At 37.9% G+C, this 21,526-nt stretch overlaps 1 protein-coding gene across 1 annotated transcript in view; it reads right to left on the reverse strand.

Moving 5' to 3' along the window:
* Positions 1-21,526, reverse strand: part of LOC126203748 (serine protease gd-like) — a 309,528-nt gene that overhangs the window by 18,786 nt on the left and 269,216 nt on the right. The window contains exons 6-7 of the mRNA XM_049938116.1: positions 17,855-17,970; positions 15,613-15,777 (exon numbers count right to left, since the gene is read on the reverse strand). Of these exons, the coding sequence (XP_049794073.1) occupies positions 15,613-15,777; positions 17,855-17,970 (281 nt within the window). The remainder of the gene's footprint in view (positions 1-15,612; positions 15,778-17,854; positions 17,971-21,526) is intronic.

The raw sequence follows: 21,526 nt of genomic DNA on the forward strand, positions 1-21,526 counted from the left end.
ACCAAATCTGCACTTATTATAAAAATTACAATTTTATTGGGTACGAAGCAAAATTTGTGACTGCATTGAGGAGTTGTTGGTAAGGAGAAGCTCATATATCACTTTCATAGCAATAACTCACTTCACTTCATGGAACCAATACTAAGGAAATTTCGTCTACAAACCAGATTGCTTACAAATCACTTGTGTGACACATCCTTAAAATACCACTCATATGAGTGGGACCCATATCAAATATGCCTGTAACAAGTTTGACATTACCTCATAAATGTAAATGTTCAATTTTTTTTAATCTTATCCATTAGCATCATTTCACATAAGCCTTGTGGAAGGAACATCAGCATCTCTCTCTCTTTTTTGGAAATACACATTATGTACTCATCTTGGCCTTAACTGATGTGTAAAGTCTCATGAAATCAGGTAAGTTCAAATTCTGTTCATTTTGCACATTTATTACATACTTTTCTTTTTCCTTTGTTTATAAATGAGAACAGGTAAGTTGGACTTCATTATATTCGCAATTATGGATCCTAAAATTTTATTTACAATTAACCCCTTGATGCCAGGTGTCACAAATTCGCAGCATACCAGTGTGACTCTAGAAAGTCTAAGGTTAACTGTTTTTGAGTGCTAGTGCCAAGAGGTACAGATTCTACACGGAGCTACAAATGCCCGACATGTGATGCCATGTTCCGACTGTTTAGGGTACTTCTAGTATGACGTAAGTAGTAGTAGTTCTCTCTCTCTCTCTCTCTCTCTCTCTCTGCACCATGAAGAAATTTATTCAGGCATTAAGGGGTTAAATTGCGTTTTGTGTGTTCTCTCTCATTTTTTCATTCTCTGTAAATGAACACTTGTGCAGATGTCATGATATAATGTGTGTGTTCCTGAACACTGGGTGCAGCGGAAACCTCATTTTGTTCTATATCAGCAGCTGTAATAGATTTACACAAAATATGGAAGTAAATCAGATTCATGCTAATCCAGCAATTCCATGTATATATCAGTACCAGATTATTGAGTGTCTTAAATTTAGTGTAAACACATGGGGATTATACTTTACTGAATCCAAAGACACATTCAGTTTCATACGAAACTTAGTCCTTGAATGTATACATGTACAGTAGTATCACGATGATGATATACAATGGCAGTATGGTTTATCACACAATGGCTTTACAAGCATTACATCAGTACTGCATATATATGATTGTTGCATAACGTACTCCAGGAAGATGACTGCAGCTTCAGCACCAGCAGTGAGAGATATCTTAATGTTCACTCCTCTTATGTCCTCCTCGTCACTTTCATCATAGCTTTCCTGTATGCATTTGATCATCTCTTTGTCAAAGTTTGGTCATCCAGTAATGTACTCAACAGCAACAGTTTTCTATAAAGAATGTCAGTCCAGCTACATCTACAGCTACAACTGTGTCTACATAGATACTCCACAAGCTATCACATGGTGCATGATGGAGGGAACCCTGTAGCACTACTTGCCATTTCCTTTCCGGTTACACTCACACATAGAGCTAGGGAAAGATGACTGTCTATATGCTCGTTCCGTATGAGCCCTAATTTCTCGTATCTTATCTTCGTGGTCCTTACGCACAATGTACATTGGCAGAAGTAGAATCATTTGGCAATCAGCCTCAAATGCCTATTCTCTAAATTTTATCAATAGTGTTTCTCAAAAAGTACGTTTCCTTCCCTCCAGGGATTCCCATTTGAGTTCCCAAAGCATCTCCGTAACACTTATGTGTTGTACAAACCTACTGGTAACAAACCTGGCAGCCCACCTCTGAACTGCTTCAATGTCTTCCTCCAATCCAACATGGTATGGATCCCAAACATTCTAGCAGTACTGAAGAATAGCTTGTATCAGCATCCAGTAAGCAGAATCCTTTACAGGTGAACCACTCTTTCCTCAAATTTTCCCAATGAAGCGAACTCTACCATTCACCTTCTCTAACACAGTTCTCACATGCTTGTTCAATATATCGTATCATATTGTTTTGCAACATTATGCCCAGATATTTTAACAACTCAACTGTGTAAAGCGGACACTACTAATACTGTATCTGAACAGTACAGGCCATCCACATTAACTTAAATTTTTCCACATTTAGGGCTACCTACCATTCACCCCACCAACTGGAAATTTTGTCTAAGTCATTGTGCATCTCCCCCCAGTCACACAACTTCAACACCTTACCATACACCACAGCCTCATGAGTGAACAATAGCAGATTGCTGCTCACCCTGTCCACCAAATCATTTATGCATACTGAGAACAGCAGCAGTCCTATCACACTTCCCTGGTGCACTCCTGAACTCTTCTATAATTTTGAGTTCCTGCTTGAGATACAGCATACCAAGTTTCCTTTTAGAAGCCATAATACTGACCCGTAAACAAAGCCGCAGTTTCAGACATTGTTGCACACAAGAATTTATTATTTTGTGTGTCATTTCTGCTTGAGCAACTACGGGCTGGAAGTGGGCTGGATTACTGAGATGCCAGTTAGTGACAGTTAAATGTAGTATCCTAAACCAGACTATTATTGCTCCTCATTTCACTGTATATCTACATGAAGAAATAGGTATTTTTGAAATTTTTTTGAAGTTTATGAGTGTCATGAATAACATATTTTGTAGTAAATAGATGGCTGTGAGTTAACCGTGGCACATTCTACGAACTTCAGCAACAATATCTGGGTTGAAAAATTATTTCCCTGAAGCCACAGTGTAAGTATTTAAGTAGTGCAATATTTTAACCTATTTTCCACTTGCAGATTCATTTGTTGTCTGAATTTTATGATCCAGATGCAAATATAGCTTTGTAATTAATGAGATATCATAGGGCTGTGACCCTTTTGTTATAATGAATTAACACCATTTGGATCACAAATTTTTATTTATCAACTAACAGTTTCTGTGAGCATTGCAGGGCATCTTTAGGTCTTGTGCTGCAGAGAACAGTTTGTCAACAGTTGTGTGAAAAAAAAAAACCACACACACACACACAGTTGACTGACTAAACTTTGTAGTGTCAGACCTCAAGATGATGCTGGATGCTGAGCAGTGCAGACAAAGTGGTCATGAATCAATAAAAAGTTGTGATCCAAATGGTGTTTGTTAAAAATCCATCAAAAGCGAAGATCGGGCAAGATATTTTTTTAAATTCAAGACAACTAATTTCAACAGTCTTGGCTGTCAATTCCGATCTTAAAGATTTTTTCTAGTAAAACATTTTCCTTATATGCCAACCTAATTCAAAACATGTCAAATTGATAAAAACTCAGCACATTATACACATTTGTCATTGCTAAAATATTTGAAAACACAATGCATCTGGTCCAAAATGCCATGTCCATACACAAACTGCTCATAGATGGTAGAAATACTTACACAATAGAACACCTGTTTACATATGCTAGACATGTAAATAACAGTAAACTGTTTAGTATGTAGTTTTTTTAGTATGTGTCCAGCATATGTAAACAGATACGCTGCAGTGTACATATATGTATCATGTAACAAGTATCTGAGCAATATGTGAATGGACATGGCCTTTTGATGTGTGGTTTTTAAATATCTTAGTGATGGTAAACATTTATAACATGCTGAGTTTTATATATTTGACATCCTGTGCATGAGGTCAGCATAAAATGAACACGCTTTACGTGGGGAGTGGGGGGGGGGGGGGGAGTTTAAGACCTGAAGACATCTAAGACTGTTAAAACCGGTTGTCTTGAATAAAAAAATATTGTGTGTGATCTTGGATTTCAAATGGTTTTTAACAATTACAACAGATTGCCCTTCAATACTGTCATAATGAGAAAATTCAGCCCAATGGCATTTTGTTTATTCATTATAAACAATGCAATTAGGAAGTCAATTATTGTGACGTAACATTGTCTTTTGCACATACTGTAACAGTCGTGTTGTGTTACATTTAGTTTCCCCTTTACACATTAGTGTGTACCAACTGTATTTTTCATAAAATTCTAAGAATTTTGCATTTGTCACATGAGTTTCTTAGACAGAACAGTACTGACAACAAAACAGAGAGGTAGAAGTAGATGAAGGTTCAGGAAATCAGGAACTTTGAGCCCCTGTTTCCCTATTATTGTAACGTAAATCACTTTGTATGGCACTGGCAGTTCATGTTCACTTTCATTGGTGGGGTGCTGATAAAAAGTCAGTAAACTTTATAAAGGCATTGTTTCGAAGTGTTCATTATATAATGCACCAGCTCTCCTCCTGCTGATGTTCATACTTATTTCTTGTTTCTGTAGTCTCGGTTGTAACATAAAAAGAAACATGGTGTAACTGTAGGAGTAAACATGTAACTTCTTGCCCATTGGGAAGGCATCAGAGTGCAAATATAAGTACCCTCCTTGCTTTTGCCTTACGGCCAATGGAAAAAACTCTGGAAACATTGGCTAGGAGTGGGTTATGCTTATTTTACCTAAATAGCAGATTAACTAACGTGGTATCTATACTAACAGGTCACTTTTACATTAGTTGTGCATAACCTACTCTTCTGACTGGCAAACATATCTAGTACTCTGTTGTTTAGGTTTGGAATTCCACTGATTTCCACCTTATAAATGGAACAAGCAGTCTTTCCTGAAACATTGGCCCTGATGGAGGTTAATATTTTTTAAAGTACTGAAACTGTGCTTTGCTTCTGCAAGTGTAATTCACGCAATTTGCAGTGTCTTGTGCACTTCAGTGAACGCTTCATCAAAGGAATGCTCCACAGGAAAAGTGAACAGCTTACATACCAATGTAATGCCTTTAAATGTAAAATGCAGTAAATCACTGACAGTTCATTTTTCAATTTATCATGGAAAATAAAGGGACTGTAACTTAATGAAAAAGTATTGAATAAAGTGGCTGGGAAATCACCTTCTTTGGATCAATAATTTCGAAGCTACTGAATACATGAGAGTTTTGGAATCTTCCTTTCAGTTGGTTGGTCACAATGTCACACTTCTTTGGCATCTGCTGTCAGATTAGGTCAAATACTATACTTTGAACATTTTCTTGGAAGAATAAAACATTTATCTTCAAAAAGTCAATGCATTTCATTGTCCTCTTATTTCCGAAACAGCCAACTCTAAATGATTTAATGCATTGGGTATAGTAATGGCGTTTTCATTCTGCATCCACGTGTTTCATAATCTTGTAGAAAAAAAAATTAGAAGGAACAAAAGGTCTGGATTATAAAGTAAATTCCTTAAAGCAAATGCTTCTCTTCTTGTAATATCACTCCAAGAATCTTCTTCCAATCTTATAAAAACATTCCAATAAGTGTGATTTGTTTTCCTGAGGATTAGTTACCACACGAGTCTGTAAGTTCCATCTAGTTGAAGAGACTGAAGGAATTATCTCGTTACAGAGCGTCACTCTGCTTAGGCAATGAAGAAAGAAACATTGTAAATCTATAAATATTTACAAACAACAACCTAACAGACTTTACTTTTTACTGTAAATTCATTTGATGCGCATAACAGTGGACTTACTTAGCGTCTGGAAAAATACTCTGTATCAGAGTCAGTACACCGCCATTACTGGGGCACCATCGAATGCCTGAGAAATGAGTTTTTCTTGAATACTGGAAGGTTCCAGACTTTTTTAGAACCTCACTATACCCACAAGCTGTCCTATCAACATTTTCAAAGGAATCTTTCAACAGGTTTCTTCACCTTAATTTACCACATTATAGTGACATACCGACTTCTGCACATAATATCTTTTCTTTCATCTGCCTGCACAGAAAAGTGGCAGCATTAATGTCTTTAATCAGCTGTTCAATGTAAACTTTATACACACAGTCTTAAAGTTCACTTTGTATCATGTGTGTCATGTTTACATATGTGCGTACTGGAACTGCTTGAGTGATCATGTAACATGCTGTCAAGATTTCCTAGAACAAATAATAAATCTAAGAAACTGTCCAGTTTGCTGACTGCTGTTTTCCATTGTGAGCCTTCAGTGCCAACTCACAAGTTACACAAAACATTAAGCACTCTACTATTCTGTTTAATGTGTGTGTCGTCTTTGTAACTAATTTATTATGTTTCTGAATTGACATTTCGTAGACTGAATCTGTCTGAGCAGGAATGTTAATTGTGCCAAACATTTTGTATTTACAGGAATTTTCTAAATGTTGCCCACTTTCTTCATGTTTCTTAATTCGTTCATTTAAATACTTTAGTTCCTTACAGCCAACTGTTGTCCACAATCCATCACTACCAAATAATACACAATACAAAAAAAAAAAAACTTTTGTCTCTCTTCCCTCACTGTTAACCAAGACTTTTTACAGAACCATATGTTGCAGAAAGTTCTCTTCCTTCCGTTGAGTTGAGACATGAAGAAATCTTTTGGGTGAGTGCCTAATGGCTTGATTTACAGCTTGTCTTTCATTTGTTAAGTATGGAAGAGCATTTTATGCAAATAATGTACTACACTCATTTAAGAATCACTATATGAACATTTTTCAACCACAAAGCTCCAGAGTATGGAACACTACCAAGAGATGGCCTCATTTTCTGTTTTCCACATTTTCCATTGATGAATGGCAGTAGGGATGGGGGGTGGGGGGTGGTGGCAGAGGGAGGGGGAGGTGGTAGCAGGGAAGGAATGCAGTAAGGCAAGTGAGAGCAGTGACAATTAGGTTCCGCAAGCCCAAAGTGGCTGGCCTCAAACAATGTAATGACTTGTTGACGGGCGGGCAAGGGGAGGAGAATGGGAGCATGGCAGGGACAGCAGGGTTCGCTGGGGTACTAGAAAAGAGGAGTACAGCTGAGATGGTCCACCCCATGGGCCTCCTGAAGCTGGCCCTAAGCTGATTCTAGGGTGGGGGGAGTGGGGGGGGGGGGGGGGCGCGGCAAGGCGCATAAAGGGAAAGAGCTTGGTCGTGTCACAGCGACTACCGTTTTAGGAGCTGGGGGTGTGGGGGAGTGAGGATTGTCTATCACTGGCCCCACGGCAGGGCTGGGATGCAGGGAAGGAGAGGTACATGTGCAGTGGCCCGCAACTATGCATTAGCGAGGAGGGAGGGGAAGGTGGAGATCGAAAAACTGCTTGGTTGCGTCACTCACTGCGGGTCAGGAGTGGGGAGGAGGTATGGGGCTACGGGCACCACCTGCCACTAGTCCTCAGCTTTACATATAGTATGGGGATTGGAAAACTGGTTCATCACTGCAGAATGACATGCTTTGTGTGTGTCTGCAACAGAGAGAACCGAGTTGATTATCTTAATTTCCTGTTATTCATACTATGCCACAATCATGTTATACTCTAACTGTCTGAGGAAAAAAAATATGCCACAAAATTTTTCATGAGGCTGGGCCCTTCTGGCTCTTTTGCAGCAAGCTGCCCCTGTTGTACAGGGTTAATCACTTTAGTTATCTTAGCATAACAGATCCAGAAAGCATCAGCTACAACGTAGCTCATTGTGAATGCTGCTGTTGCACATAGTGTGAGTTAGCTGCCATTTATAAGCAATTGGAAATCACCCTGACTGCTATCATGTAGTTGGAAACTCCTCTGATTGGTGTGCTGGGAAGGCTGCTGAGATACATGTACTGGAGATTCTAAAGGTACATCAAGTACTATCCTCTCTCACAGGTATTTTATCCTGTACAGGAAGTACATGATTTATCACTACTCGTGTATTTGATTGAATGGTGTATTAGTGGTAAGTCTTAGGATCCACTGAAGGGAGATAGGAATCGGAAGGAACTCAGGATATTGCACACTTACACTTCACCAGTAAGTCCACGATCTGTCTCCCTCTAACTTAAACTAAGCTAGTGAGACACACTTCACTTCACCTGTTTAGAATCCTGTTGTGCCCCATGTTACAGGGAGGAAAAAAACAAAAGAGTATGGCTATTCTTTGACATTCTCAATGGGGAGACACACTATCTGTTGATTTAAAATGTGTGGATAAAAGTCCTACATAAAGATTGCAAATTTTCTTTATTCAAAACACCCTTTTTCAAAGTATGATAAATCACTTTGGTTGTCTTCTTTGCATTTAATTTTCGTTGCTCCCAGACTTACTTCATCCTTTAAGAGGGGTCATTCCTTTTTTCCCCTGGGTCCACATTCTTCCTATTGCAGACCTCTTTCTTTCTTGAAAACTTGCTTTTTGTGTTGCTTCTCTGAAAAGTATTCTGTTGTCTATTATGTCCATTCTAATATCTGTGTTTTTCATATCTGTCAATTTCGGTGAACCATGTGGGTTAGGATTTGTAGGCATTTAGTAAATTGAAGATCAGCTTGGTTAGTCTTAATCAGTATTTAAAGCGCTAAAACTGTAGTCTTCTTTTCCTTGTTACATCAGTTAGCTTTTCCATTTTCAAATACAGCTCTCTGTCTGATATTAATTTGTATTTAACATTAATGTTACTTCTAGGTCTCTGTATTTTGCTTGGAATTCTTCTTTCAACTTTTTCCAGTTTTTGAAAATCCCAAACCTTGCTGTTTTAAGTGTTTCTGCTGCACACTGTGTTTCAGGCCTTACTACTGTTTGGTAGTGACTTGGCTTTCTGTTCTAAGAAAAGTGTGTGTGTTACATACTTTCTTTTGGAATTCACTTTCCATTTCATAAACTATTTTCTATGGCTATCTTTTCCTTTGTGTTGCTTGTTATCAGTTCACCGAGGAATTTAAAACAGTTTGTTTTAGATATTGTTATGGAATTTAATCAGCATCACTGATATATGTCATGAATTTATTTTATTCTTTTCAAATGATATCTTTAGTCCTATTTTGTCTGCTTGCTTCTGTAGTTCCGTCATTTGTTCTTCAGCAATATCCAGTAATTAATGCCATATCATCTGCAAAAAGCTAGACACATTATGGTGATTATTTGTGTCTCCCTAGTCGAACACACTTAGTATTAATGGATTTTCTCCACTCTCTCACTACCTTCTCTAACGCGCAGTTAGAAGTAGGGGTGATAATCTCCCTGTCTTCTCCGGATTTTGCTTCAAAAGGTTTTGACAGTTCTCCATAAATTTTACTTTTGATGTGTCTGTTAAAGTTCTTTAAAATTCGGATCAGTGCATTTTTATCAATAGAGTCATGTGCTTTTTAAAATCTCCAAAAAGTTACCACATATTTAAGGTTTCTGGTTTTCCTCATTTCTATTACGTTCTTTTCTATTTGCACTGCACAAGACCTTTCCTTCTTAAATGCAGCTTGATACTGTAATTGTTGGTCGAGTATTCCTTCAGCTCTCTTTAAAAGTGTCATGGACAAGATCTTATGTGTCACTGGTAAGAGGGAGATCCCTCTACAATTGTTAGAGATCAGTTTTCTTTCCTTTTTTTATGTATTGGATGCATTAATGCCGATGTCCATTTTGATGTTAAGTTGTTTGCTGTCAAATTTCATTGACGATTTGTGTTAGACATAAAATATGTTGTCACTAGAGTGCTTCCAAATTCTCTTCCCTTGGCCCTTTGTTATTTTTAAGTTGTTTTATGACTTCTTTGATTTCATCTATTGTTGGTGGCTTTGAGTCTGGTTGTACTTGGGTTACATTATCATTTTTTCTTTATCACAGTTGTGCAATTCTTTGAAGCAGTTTGCAAGTATTCTGCAGTTCTCTCTGTTGTTATATGCATTTTTTACGTTTTTGTATCTATAAATTGTAAACTTGGTGATATACACGTCTTTAAACTATTTTTGAATGTTTTGTAGAAGTTCCTTGTGGTGTTCTGCTTACAATGTGTCTCAACTGATGTTAGTTGATCTTTTATATGTTGTACTCCAATCATTTTGAGACCTTCTGATGCACATATCCTTGCTTCTATAAAATTTTTCCTGTCCTTTTCATTTTTATTTGCATTCCAGATATTCCAAGCTTCTTGTCTGTTTATAATTAACTCATCACAATCATGACTCCACCAAGCATGTTTCCATTTCTTTTTAAGAGGGACATTCTTCTGAATTCTCAATCTCTCTTTCAAGTTGTTTCCAACATTTAGGTATTCTTTTTTCCAACTGCGTTTTGTAATCAGTTTCTCTAGATAACTTCTGTATGTCAAACTTTCTGGGCCAGGTTTGGTCTTTTTTTTTTTTGTAAATATTGGTCTAACCTTGAGTTTTCTTTATAGATTACCAGATGTCATTGATGAGCCATCCTTACATTTTGCGCAGTTTTCTACAACCTCCCTTTGCCTGACAGTCTATGTTACTCTTTGACATTGTCAGTGGAGAGATAAGTAAGCTGTTATTTTAAATTAACATAAAATTTCCCAGTCAGGTGAAGGGAGATTGTAGAAAACTGTTCAAGATTTGAGGATGCCATTGAGCAAAAACTGATAGTCAGTAAAGGAAATGTGTGTTCTTAATGAAGGATTTTTATCCAAACACGTTTTAAAAGGGTATGGGTCTGTTAATAGTCAACAGTTTGAATATATGGGGAACAGTGGTACTCCTTAGACAAATGAGAGCAAGGGATGGAAATAATCATCTTGTGCATTTTGTGTGTATTCCTGGGGAACCTCACTGAAAATACAGAAGAAGCAGCCATTGAAGGAACAGGGTGCCACCAGCCAGAGATTCAGTGAAATGATGCCTGTCATCTGGGCTCCAAAATCATACCTAAGGCTCAACCAAATAATTTGTAGGTTCTGCCACAAGCTTACAGCAACTTCCTAGACTTGTGTCATAGCATTGAGAACTATAAGATTCTCCTAAATGGCTCCGAGATGAACTACACATCGAAGGCTGCTACCCACGTAGCTAACTGTGTGTGGAGTGTAGATACAACACTCCATCCAATCCAAATAATGGAAGCTATAGGGGAACCCAAATTATTAATGTAACATTTAGAGTAATGCCCCCTCCCCATTATAAAATCTTAATTATCTACTGGTGAAGCATTAACAATGAAGACCAAGAGTTTGAAGCAATCCTATAAAGCAGCGGAGCTCATGAAATACCAGATAGAGAATTTTAGCTAAAACCCCAAATTGTTAATAGTACAATTTTGGGGGTAAATTGCCATCTATACTCAAAGCCACATTATGGTGTGTGGCAGAGTGTACTTTGTGTACCAGTGTTTTTTTTTCCCTTCCTGAACCAGTTCTGAAGGTTGCACATCAAGAATAACAGTTGTTAAGCCTCTGTGTCAGCTCTGATTTCTACATAGCAGGAAGTAATGTATTGGTCGAATCTTCCAGGAATGTGGGATCTCAGAATTTTAACGATAAACGACACCTTGATGCACAATACCTCTTTCGTATCGTATAGCACTAGAGGTGGTTGAGGAACTCTCATGCTTTTGCCCTTAGCGAGTAAACATGTAATGAAATGCTCTGCTTCTCTTTGATTGTTTTCCCGTTTCTTCTGTCAGTCCAATCTGGTACATGTCTCAGACAGACGAGTCATACTCAAATATTGGACAAAGATTTTGTAAACTGCCACCTTCGTAGGTGATGACACTTCTTGAGGATTCTTCCAATAGATCTCTAACCGGAACCTACCTCTCCTACAAATAGTTTTAAGTGTTCATTCCACTTTAAACAGTGCTGTATGCATACTCCCAGACATGTGTTGGATATCACTGCTTCAAGTGATTGCAGAACAATTGTTTAAACCTACAATACTGGGTCTTTCGACCTGTTCATGTGCAATATATTACATTTCTTCACATTGAATGTTATCCGACAGATATTAGAGCAAGCACCAATCCCATGGAGGTCTTACAGCATTTCACTACAATTTATTACAGTCCATTTAAAATTACTTAATAGCTGATATCTGTCCCTTGCTGCTACAGTGCTGCCGCATCGGCTGCTGGATACTGCTCTGTTATAGGTAACACATGAAGGTGGCAAATGACTTCACGAATGCTATTAATGTCTAACATGGAGCGATGTTTGAAGCGTTTGTCACAAGGTATGTTGGAAATGTGAGATGCTATGATGGCAGCTTATTTTATGTAACCAATTACTGAAATGCAGCAGATGACTTTTTGTAGCCCTGAATTTACACTCGGGTCCTAAACTAACAACAACCTAGCGATTTGTGATTTATCTGAGATAGCGATTCTCAACAATCTGCAGCAGAACTAAAATCACAATCACTTTATTCACAGCTATTGAAGCTATCACATTCAAGACTGAGAAAGTTCAGTTTCAGCGTTAAAAGCAAGCTGTAATTTCACTGATTAACTGAAACTGTCCTCCCATTGGTTATACAAGCTACCGTGTTACCAACCAATGACAGTTCTCATTGGCACTAGGTTGCAGATTATGGGTGACTCAGGGAGGTTCCAGATGAAAGAAGAATAGGTAGAAAAATAAGAGCAAAAAAGAGTCTGTATGGTGATGAAAATGATGTGGCAAACAATTGGAAATAAAATAATTACACTTAATATGATTAATTGAATAAAAATGTAATCAAACTATTTTGATGAGACATAGAAAAAATTTTTTATTACTTGACAAGATTTGAACCTACACCTTTAACATAGCAGGTTAATATGTTAACCATTGCGCTAAAGTACAACAGTGGCTTAAGTTATTATATATTTGACTTACCACCCAGTTGCAATGACGAATTGCCGCCTTCAAAAACTTGGTTTCACACAATGCCGTGCAAAGCTTGTCTAATGTAAGCTGATCTCTGTGATCATGATAACCATGTATAGGATGCTGAATCACATCTTGTGTGGAAGTATCGAGTAATGTTTAGTTAGTACTGTGTATGAAACACGTTATTTAATTAGTGTCGCTGTGGTGTGTGGTGGTGACTATCATGTATGATGAAATACGAAATAATATATCTAAAAACAAAGATAATGTGAATAAAATTGACAGACCCATGCATGATTTGGGATGCAAACACATCAAGAAAGAATGCTGGACAAGAAATTGCAAGTGAACCAACTAGTTGTGGCAGTAGCAAATGGTTCGGGTGTGACGTTTCTCTGATTGGACAAAAACACCACCTAATCCAGTCCTGTAACCCGGAAGGTGTACATGATCAAAGGCAGAGCCACATATGAAAGCACCCACGTGTTTTACCAACTGACCTGCCTACACTGTGACACATTCTATGTGGGAATGACCAGCAACAAACTGTCCATTCACATGAATGGACACAGGCAGACAGTGTTTGTTGGTAATGAGGATCACCCTGTGGCTAAACATGCCTTGGTGCACGGCCAGCACATCTTGGCACAGTGTTACACCGTCCGGGTTATCTGGATACTTCCCACTAACACCAACCTATCCGAACTCCGGAGATGGGAACTTTCTCTTCAATATATCCTCTCTTCCCGTTACCCACCAGGCCTCAATCTCCACTAATTTCAAGTTGCCGCCACTCATACCTCACCTGTCATTCAACAACATCTTTGCCTCTGCACTTCCGCCTCGACTGACATCTCTGCCCAAACTCTGTCTTTGAATACGTCTGCGCGCGAGCGCGCGCGCGAGTGCGAGTGTATACCCGTCCTTTTTTTCCCCCTAGGGTAAGTCTTTCCACTCCCGGGATTGGAATGACTCCTTACCCTCTCCCTTAAAACCCACATCCTTTCGTCCTTCCCTCTTTCCTGATGAAGCAACCGTGGGTTGCGAAAGCTTGAATTTTGTGTGTGTGCGCACGCTTGTGTCTTCTATCAACATACCAACACTTTCGTTTGGTAAGTTACATAGTTACATCATCTTTGTTTTTAGATATATTTTTCCCATAAAACTGTATCATGCACAACTTCAATGACTAATGCAGAAGAACCTGACTAATGCTCAAGACCTGTCACAAATGAGGAAGAAATTCTGGTCACATGTAAAGGCTATCAGTGGCACAGTCAAGTGTTGAAGTGCTCACAGTTAACACAGGAACTGAAACTCAGGATAGCAAAGCTAAAGCTTAAAGACTGAATTCTGCTCTGCAATCTTTTATAAAGGAAAATCCAAGAGTATTACTCCAGTTTCATTCTCTCACTACTGCAAAGATGAGTGGTGCTTATTTAGTGCCCCTGCCATTGATAGGCACCCATAATCCTGAAACTGAACGAAGTTCCATGGCCCAGTGGAATCCTTGAGAGATTTTGTACAGAACTGTCAGCTGTGTTAGCCCCTCTTAACAGTAAATAAATTAAAACTGTGCCCAGTAGTTGGATGAAACAACAGACCATGCCTGTACACAAGAAGGGTAGGGAAAAATGATCCACAAACTGCTACCTGTTATAGAATTTTAGAACATATTCTGAGCTTAAACATAGTGAAATATCTTTAATGGAATGACCTCCTCCTTGCCAACCAGCATGGATATTTAAAGTATCAGTCATGTGAAGCTCAATTTGGGTTTTTCACAGAAAAATATTTCGAATGCTATTGATCTAAACAATAAGATAGATTCAGTACATCATGAATTCCGTAAAGCGTTTGACTCTTGATCACACCACCACTTACTAATGACAATGGGGTATAAAAGGAGATTTTTTATGGTACATGATCTATTGTTAGACAGAGCACAGCATGTAGTCTAGGATGTAAAATTATTGACAGATATAGAAGTAATTTCAGATGTTCCCAGGGAAGTACATTGGGCCCATTAGTTTTCTCTCTGTATATTAATGACCTTACAAACAGTAATAAAAATAATCTCCAATATTTTACAGTTGTTGCAATTGTCTGTAATAATGCACAATCTGTAAAAAGTTTCACAAATATTATGTCAGATATTGGTAAGATTTCATAGTGGTGCAAAAGCTTCAAATGTTCAGGAATTTAAAATCTTGCAGAATCGCAGAAATATGGCTACTTATCCCAGCGAGTCAGAACTGGAATTTTACAACTTACACAAATATTTGGCTTTAACAATTGTTACCACAGGAATACGAACTGGAATGATCACAAAGGTAACACAGATGGCACACTTCTAATCAGTGGTAGGTTACTGGAAAACTTCAGTTAGTCTACAAAGGACATCGCTTACCAGACACTCATTTAGTCCATCTTTGAATATTTCTAATCTGTTTTAGACTCATGTCAAATAAGACTGACAGCAGATATTAAAGATAAGCAAATGAAGACAGTTCAAGTGGTCACAAGTTTGGGTATTGAGGAGTGTCACAGAAATGCTGCGAGATAAATCCAAACTGGGAAACACTTCAAGAAGTTTACTTCTATCTCATGAAAGCCTAATTGCACAGTTTCCAGAACCAGTATTACATGAAGAACCTATGAACAACCATCACCTATGTATTGGTCCAGTAGAGGTCACAATGAAAAGAGACTAATAACAGCATGTACCGAGACATTTAAATTACTGTTCTTACCACACTCCATATGCAAATAAAACAGCAAGAAACTAATAAGCGGTACAATGGGAAGAACCATCTGCCATGCATTTCAAAGGGGTTTGCAGAGTATAGATGCAGATACTTTTCTTTTACTTTATTTCAGTTCAGTTCTGGCATCATAGCCAGTGATGTATTATTTCAGTTGTATATCTTACAGAGTGAAAACATGTTTGTCTGTAAATAATGTCTTTGGATCAGCCACCCACCATGGATGCTAAAGTTTCTGGATAGTAGCAAAAATAAATCTGTAAAGAAACACTTACCACTCCAATTTGACCAATTATATGGCTTAATGATGAATGTTGATTCCACAGGCAAATCGGAAGAACATAACGGGTGTACTCAACAGGATCCCGCAGTATGATCATAGCAATGTCAGCATCAAAGTTGTTACTGTTGTAGTCTGGATGGAGATATATTTCTGACACCTATGTAATAAGAAAGTAGGAAAAAAATGAAGTCAAAAAAAATTTTATTACACAGCAAAAGAATGGACAAGTAACCAAATCACAGTTTTCATAACAATACTAGCAACTTCACAACGAAACTTTAAGTGAGTTACTAGAGAAGAATAAGTGAAATTAATTAAGTTCTTACTTAAGAAAGTGATGGTGACACCAAGCATTGTGTCTATCACCAGGAGGAAAACACGAAAGTAATTTTGTTTTATTTTTTTCTACTTTTCTGTAGGTATGTTTCTGAATGATACCTAAATGCAACATGAGGAATGTGGAGGGCTGACTAATATATTAAACAACTATACTTATTCAGATCACCTTCAAACTAACACAAAAAAAAATGGTTCAAATGGCTCTGAGCACTATGGGACTCAACTGCTGAGGTCATTAGTCCCCTAGAACTTAGAACTAGTTAAACCTAACTAACCTAAGGACATCACAAACATCCATGCCCGAGGCAGGATTCGAACCTGCGACCGTAGCGGTCTTGCGGTTCCAGACTGCAGCGCCTTTAACCGCACGGCCACTTCGGCCGGCAAACTAACACACTCAGCTGTGTTTTAGCAAAAATTATTTTCCATTCTTGATATTTTCAATACTACATTTTGGAATATCATCTACAAAAATATTACACTGCGTTTTCTGCCATTAGATATGTCAAATTGCTCTTCACTTGCGTCTGTTGGTGTAGCACATTCCAGGGATTAAGACTGGTGGTTAGGAACTGCCATATATTGATAGTTCATTTGTGGACTTTAATATTGGGAAGCTCTATACTGTCAAAAATTGCAGTTACTACAGCTGTTCCCCCAAAATTCTGAGTTACTTTTTCAGTCCATCATGCAATCATTTACTTAATGTCAATAATTTTATAGATTTGATCTCACTTTTGCAGAAAAAAAATGCATATAGATAGGAAGCCATACATGTGTTACTGAAGAAGGCAATAGCTGTTGGCATTGTTGCAAAGAAATCCAACAATGCAGACTGTATTCTAGTGTTCCAATTAAACAATATCTGAACAGTTAACCACACATCTGTTGTCCAAGAAATGTTTCCACAGGATGCTGTTAACACAAAGTGTAGTCAGGCAATAAAAGAAAAGTAACATCCACAAGAGAATAAAATATGAACATATTACAAAGGATATTAAATGTGAGGTTTTTAAAAATATCACATATTGCTCATTGTGTTATATGTAAGAACTGAAAGCAAGCACATCGTTTAAAAAGATGAACACAATGGTTAGAACACTTGAACAGACTGTCTGGTTCCTTTAATTTTTCACACACTGATGGCTGTCTGCATAGTGATGGACATCTCACTCCCTGGCCAGGCCACGATACCAGGTATGAGGCTCTGTTGTAGCCTCCAGTGGGCACACAAGTTTTAGTGGATGACATTGTTTACTGAGACCCCCATTCCACACACATATCCAACTGTGTAACAACAATAATGGACATGCCTGGTTGGAAGGAACAGTACATGAAATAAGGCAAAGGCTACCACTCAACTAAGGAGTACTGAAATGTGGAGCATAGAAACACCTAACAAAAAACAGTAATCACACTAGCTTTCAAGCTTCTGCTGTTTTCCTAGTGGGAGTGTATGCCTGTGAGGTGTCTGAGGTTTTGAGTGTGTATATGTGTACTTTTACTAAAGAAAGAGCAAGAGCTCACAAGCTAGTGTGAATACAATTTACTGTTAAGATTTACTGTGTTTCTATGCTCCACACATCAGTCCCCTACTGCTGTGTGGTTTCCTTCCCCTTATTTTACTTACTGCTTTTGTAAACACACCCCTAAAGTTTAAAAAAGGGATGGCAATTACAGACACCAAAGGAAACAAATTCTTTTGAATGTATACTATGCACCAGGTTTCATTTCATTTATTAAAAGTATCTTTCTTTACTACCAGTAAAGGAAAAATTTATTTCATGCAGTTTCAGTAAGCTGTTAAAAATATAAACTAACATGAGAAGCTATTCTCCGGGCAAAGGGCAGACTGGACAAAGTTTTTGATGCATGTGAGGTAAATTGACACTTACCTCTCTAACCTGGCTGTAAGGCTCTGCGAAGCGCCGCACCTCGTACTTTCCGAGGTAGATAACAAGATCCTTTGGTGTGAGTGCCGGATTATCACGGTACTTGATGCAATGCCCAGCTGCACACACACATACAGACATTGTCTCCAACAAGGTATACTACTAGTGTGTGATGGGTGGCAAAGAATGTATACTGGTTTAGAACATAATTGCAATCAACTTGGAAACTTAGTGGTATGAGCTCAGTCCATTATCAAACTTTTACTTCCCTTATTTATATTGTATTATTTGCCAATCCGAAACAATTTTGAGTGTTACTTTTACCTTACAAAAGCAGCTGAAGTTAGGACCTATGAATTACAATTACCACTGAGTCGTTTAACTAAATGGTCATACACTTGTCTTATGTGCCATAATATATATTATATTTATGTATTTATCATCTCATGATGCATTTTGAGATGAGATAACCCCATCATGTCTGTGGTAAGAAACATACAATATAAAGCAGGATATTAAAAAGCACACATTGTGATAACACAGTGAAGCTGAGAAACATACCTGTTATAATCAGTACAATTTGTGTCACTTCCTATGTTGAAAATCTAGCAGCATTTGAAAGCAACAGCTATTATCTCAGTACGACAGTGTGATTCCTTTATTAACTATTTTTATATGTACCTTCTGTGATCAAAAGTATCCGGACACCTGGCTGAAAATAACTTATAAGTTCGTGGCGCCCTCCATAGGTAATACTGGAATTCGATATGGTGTCGGCCCACCCTTAGTCTTGATGACAGCTTCCACTCTCGCAGGCATACGTTCAGCCAGGTGCTGGAAGGTTCCTTGGGGAATGGCAGCCCATTTTTCACAGAGTGCTGCACTGAGGAGAGGTATCAATGTCTGTCAGTGAGGCCTGGCACGAAGTAGGCATTCCAAAACGTCTTGAAGGTGTTCTATAAGATTCAGGTCAGGACTTCCGTGCAGACCAGTCCATTACAGGGATGTTATTGTCGTGTAACCACTCCACCACAGGCCGTGTGTTATGAACAGGTGCTCGATGGTGTTTAAAGTTGAAGAGCAATTCAGAGATAACGATTTCAACAGTTGGAAGCAAGAAGGTGCTTAAAACATCAATGTAGGCCTTTGCTATGATAGTGCCACGCAAAACGACAAGGAGTGCAAGACCCATCCATGAAAACATGACCACACCATATCACCACCGCCTCCGAATTTTACTGTTGGTTCTACACATGCTGGCAGATGACTTTCACCGGGTGTTCGCCATACCCACACCCTGGCATCTGATTGAAACATTGTATACAATGATTTGTCACTCCACCCAACATTTTTCCACAGTTTCTGTTGTCCAATGTTTACATTCCTTACACCACACAAGGCATCGTTTGGCATTTACGGGCGTGACATGTGGCTTTTGAGCAACCGCTCAACCATGGAATTCAAATTTTCTCACCTCCTGCCTAACTGTCACAGTATTTTCATAGTACTTCCTGATGCAGTTTGGAATCCATGTGTGTTTGACTGGATAGATATCTTCCTATTACGCATTACAACCCTCTTTGACTGTTGGCAGTCTGTCAGTCAACAGACGAAGTCAGCCTGTACACATTTGTGCTGTACGTGTTCATCCACATTTCCACTTCACTATCACATTGGAAACAATGGACCAAGAGATGTTTGGGAGTGTGGAAATCTCGAGTACAGACGTATGACACAAGAGACACCCATCACCTAACCACATTCAAAGCCCACAAGTTCCGCAGAGTGCCCAATTCTGCTCTCTCGCAATGTTTAATGACTACTGAAGTCACTGATATGGAGAACCTGGCAGTAGGTGGCAGCACAATGCACTTAATATGAAAAAAAATATGTTTCTGGGGGTGTCTGGACACTTTTGATCGCATTGCGAGTGTAAAAAACACATGCACTCTTTAATAAGTGTTGGCATAACAGGCGTACTGTCACGAATGTCCCCTACTGGCAGTATTATTTACCTTGTACCCTGTTAAAGTGCCTATGTCAGTTTGGGCACTGACATGACTTAGTGGAATTGGAAGCGACAATTTACTGTGTAGTGGTTTTACAAGGTACATTCTCAGCTTCACTACATTGTTGCAATGTACCCCTTTTGATAACTTGCTTTATATAGCAGGAATAGGTAGATTGCTACTTACCATAAATATGACCGGTTAATTGCAGACAGGTAAAATTAAAAGGAATTTACACACAAACTTTTAGCCACATCCTTCATAAGAGAGAAAGAAACAAACCCCATTCATTCATACATGCAAGCAAGCACACCTCACACCACATCTTTATGGTAAGTAGCAACCTGTCCTTTCCTACATTGTTGATGTTTCTACATGTAGTTTCCATTGGTTGATTTTGTCTTACATGATATGTTTCTTACCATACATCTGATCATCACATTATCCCAAAACATCATAAAATAAAAAGTAAATAAATAAATAATATTAAAAAATTACACTGGTGACAAGGCAAGTCTATTACCATTAAGTGCCACAGATGGTCGCAAATCTGATACTTCTTGTCTAAAGTACTAAAGCTGTGCAACGTATTCCATGCAATATCTGACTTAATTCCTACTGAAAAATCTAGTTTGTTTTTGCTGCTGAAAGCATATTTTCAGTTTTTCAAAGTGTATATGTGAATAAAGTGGTTACTGTAGTTACTTTAATAGTTATCTGCAGATTTGTACTGTTATACATTTGATATAAATGCCCACCTTTACCATATTTCAGTAATTTAAGATCACTAATTTGCTGAAAATGGAATAATTGGGAACATTCTTCCTCATATGAATACATGCACCTTACAGTTAAGTGTAGATTTAGCTTGAAAAACATTTCTTGTTCTCCCTGTTGCACCACTAACTTTGACAAGGCTGCATTTGTTATCGTGTGCATGAAAAAGTTTGCGAGATAACCCAGAGCCATCATGTCTGCATAAGTTGTCTTTACAAAATGAATTTGCAGTTGACTCTTAATTTGAAGTTCCAGTGATCCCAGAGAAAGTTCAAGTAACAAATGTTTCATTGCTGAATGTGGAATAAAGAAAGTGTAGAAATATGGGAATCTTCCACAAAAATAAAGTTATGAAACAGTTATATAGTTTCTACATTATTCATATTTATTTGTTTATTTATTTCTGAAACAAATAAAAAAGAACTAGAACTCCAAATAAATTTTCTTATCAATTTTATTAATTTGTATTTAACATTTAAAGCAAAATGCACACAAATTTCCAAAATAAATGAGAAAACTTCAGTTTTATTTTGTAGAGACTTTAGTGATATTTTTCTTGTTCAGTAACCTCAAACATGCTTTATAAAGTGCATTTTTTTGTGACCAAAGCTGAAAAATACATCATTGCTTCCACCCATTTTATGAACGTACATGCACAACATCTCCAGTTGTCACCCAGAACAGCCAAAATTTAAAATTTTAACCCAAGTCACATGGTTGTTCACATTAGACACTGTGTTATTATGAAATGAACAATAGTATAGAAAAAGGAGGACTTTTTGCTTCTCTGTAGTCATGTTTTCACCGAGTCTCAACAATCACTTTTTTTCGTGATTTTGTGGTCACCTATGCCTTTTTGTCTAAGAGGTAAGAGAAGAAAGGGTATGAT

Source organism: Schistocerca nitens, chromosome 9, assembly GCF_023898315.1.
Source record: "Schistocerca nitens isolate TAMUIC-IGC-003100 chromosome 9, iqSchNite1.1, whole genome shotgun sequence".
NCBI classification, from domain to species: Eukaryota; Metazoa; Arthropoda; class Insecta; order Orthoptera; family Acrididae; genus Schistocerca; species Schistocerca nitens.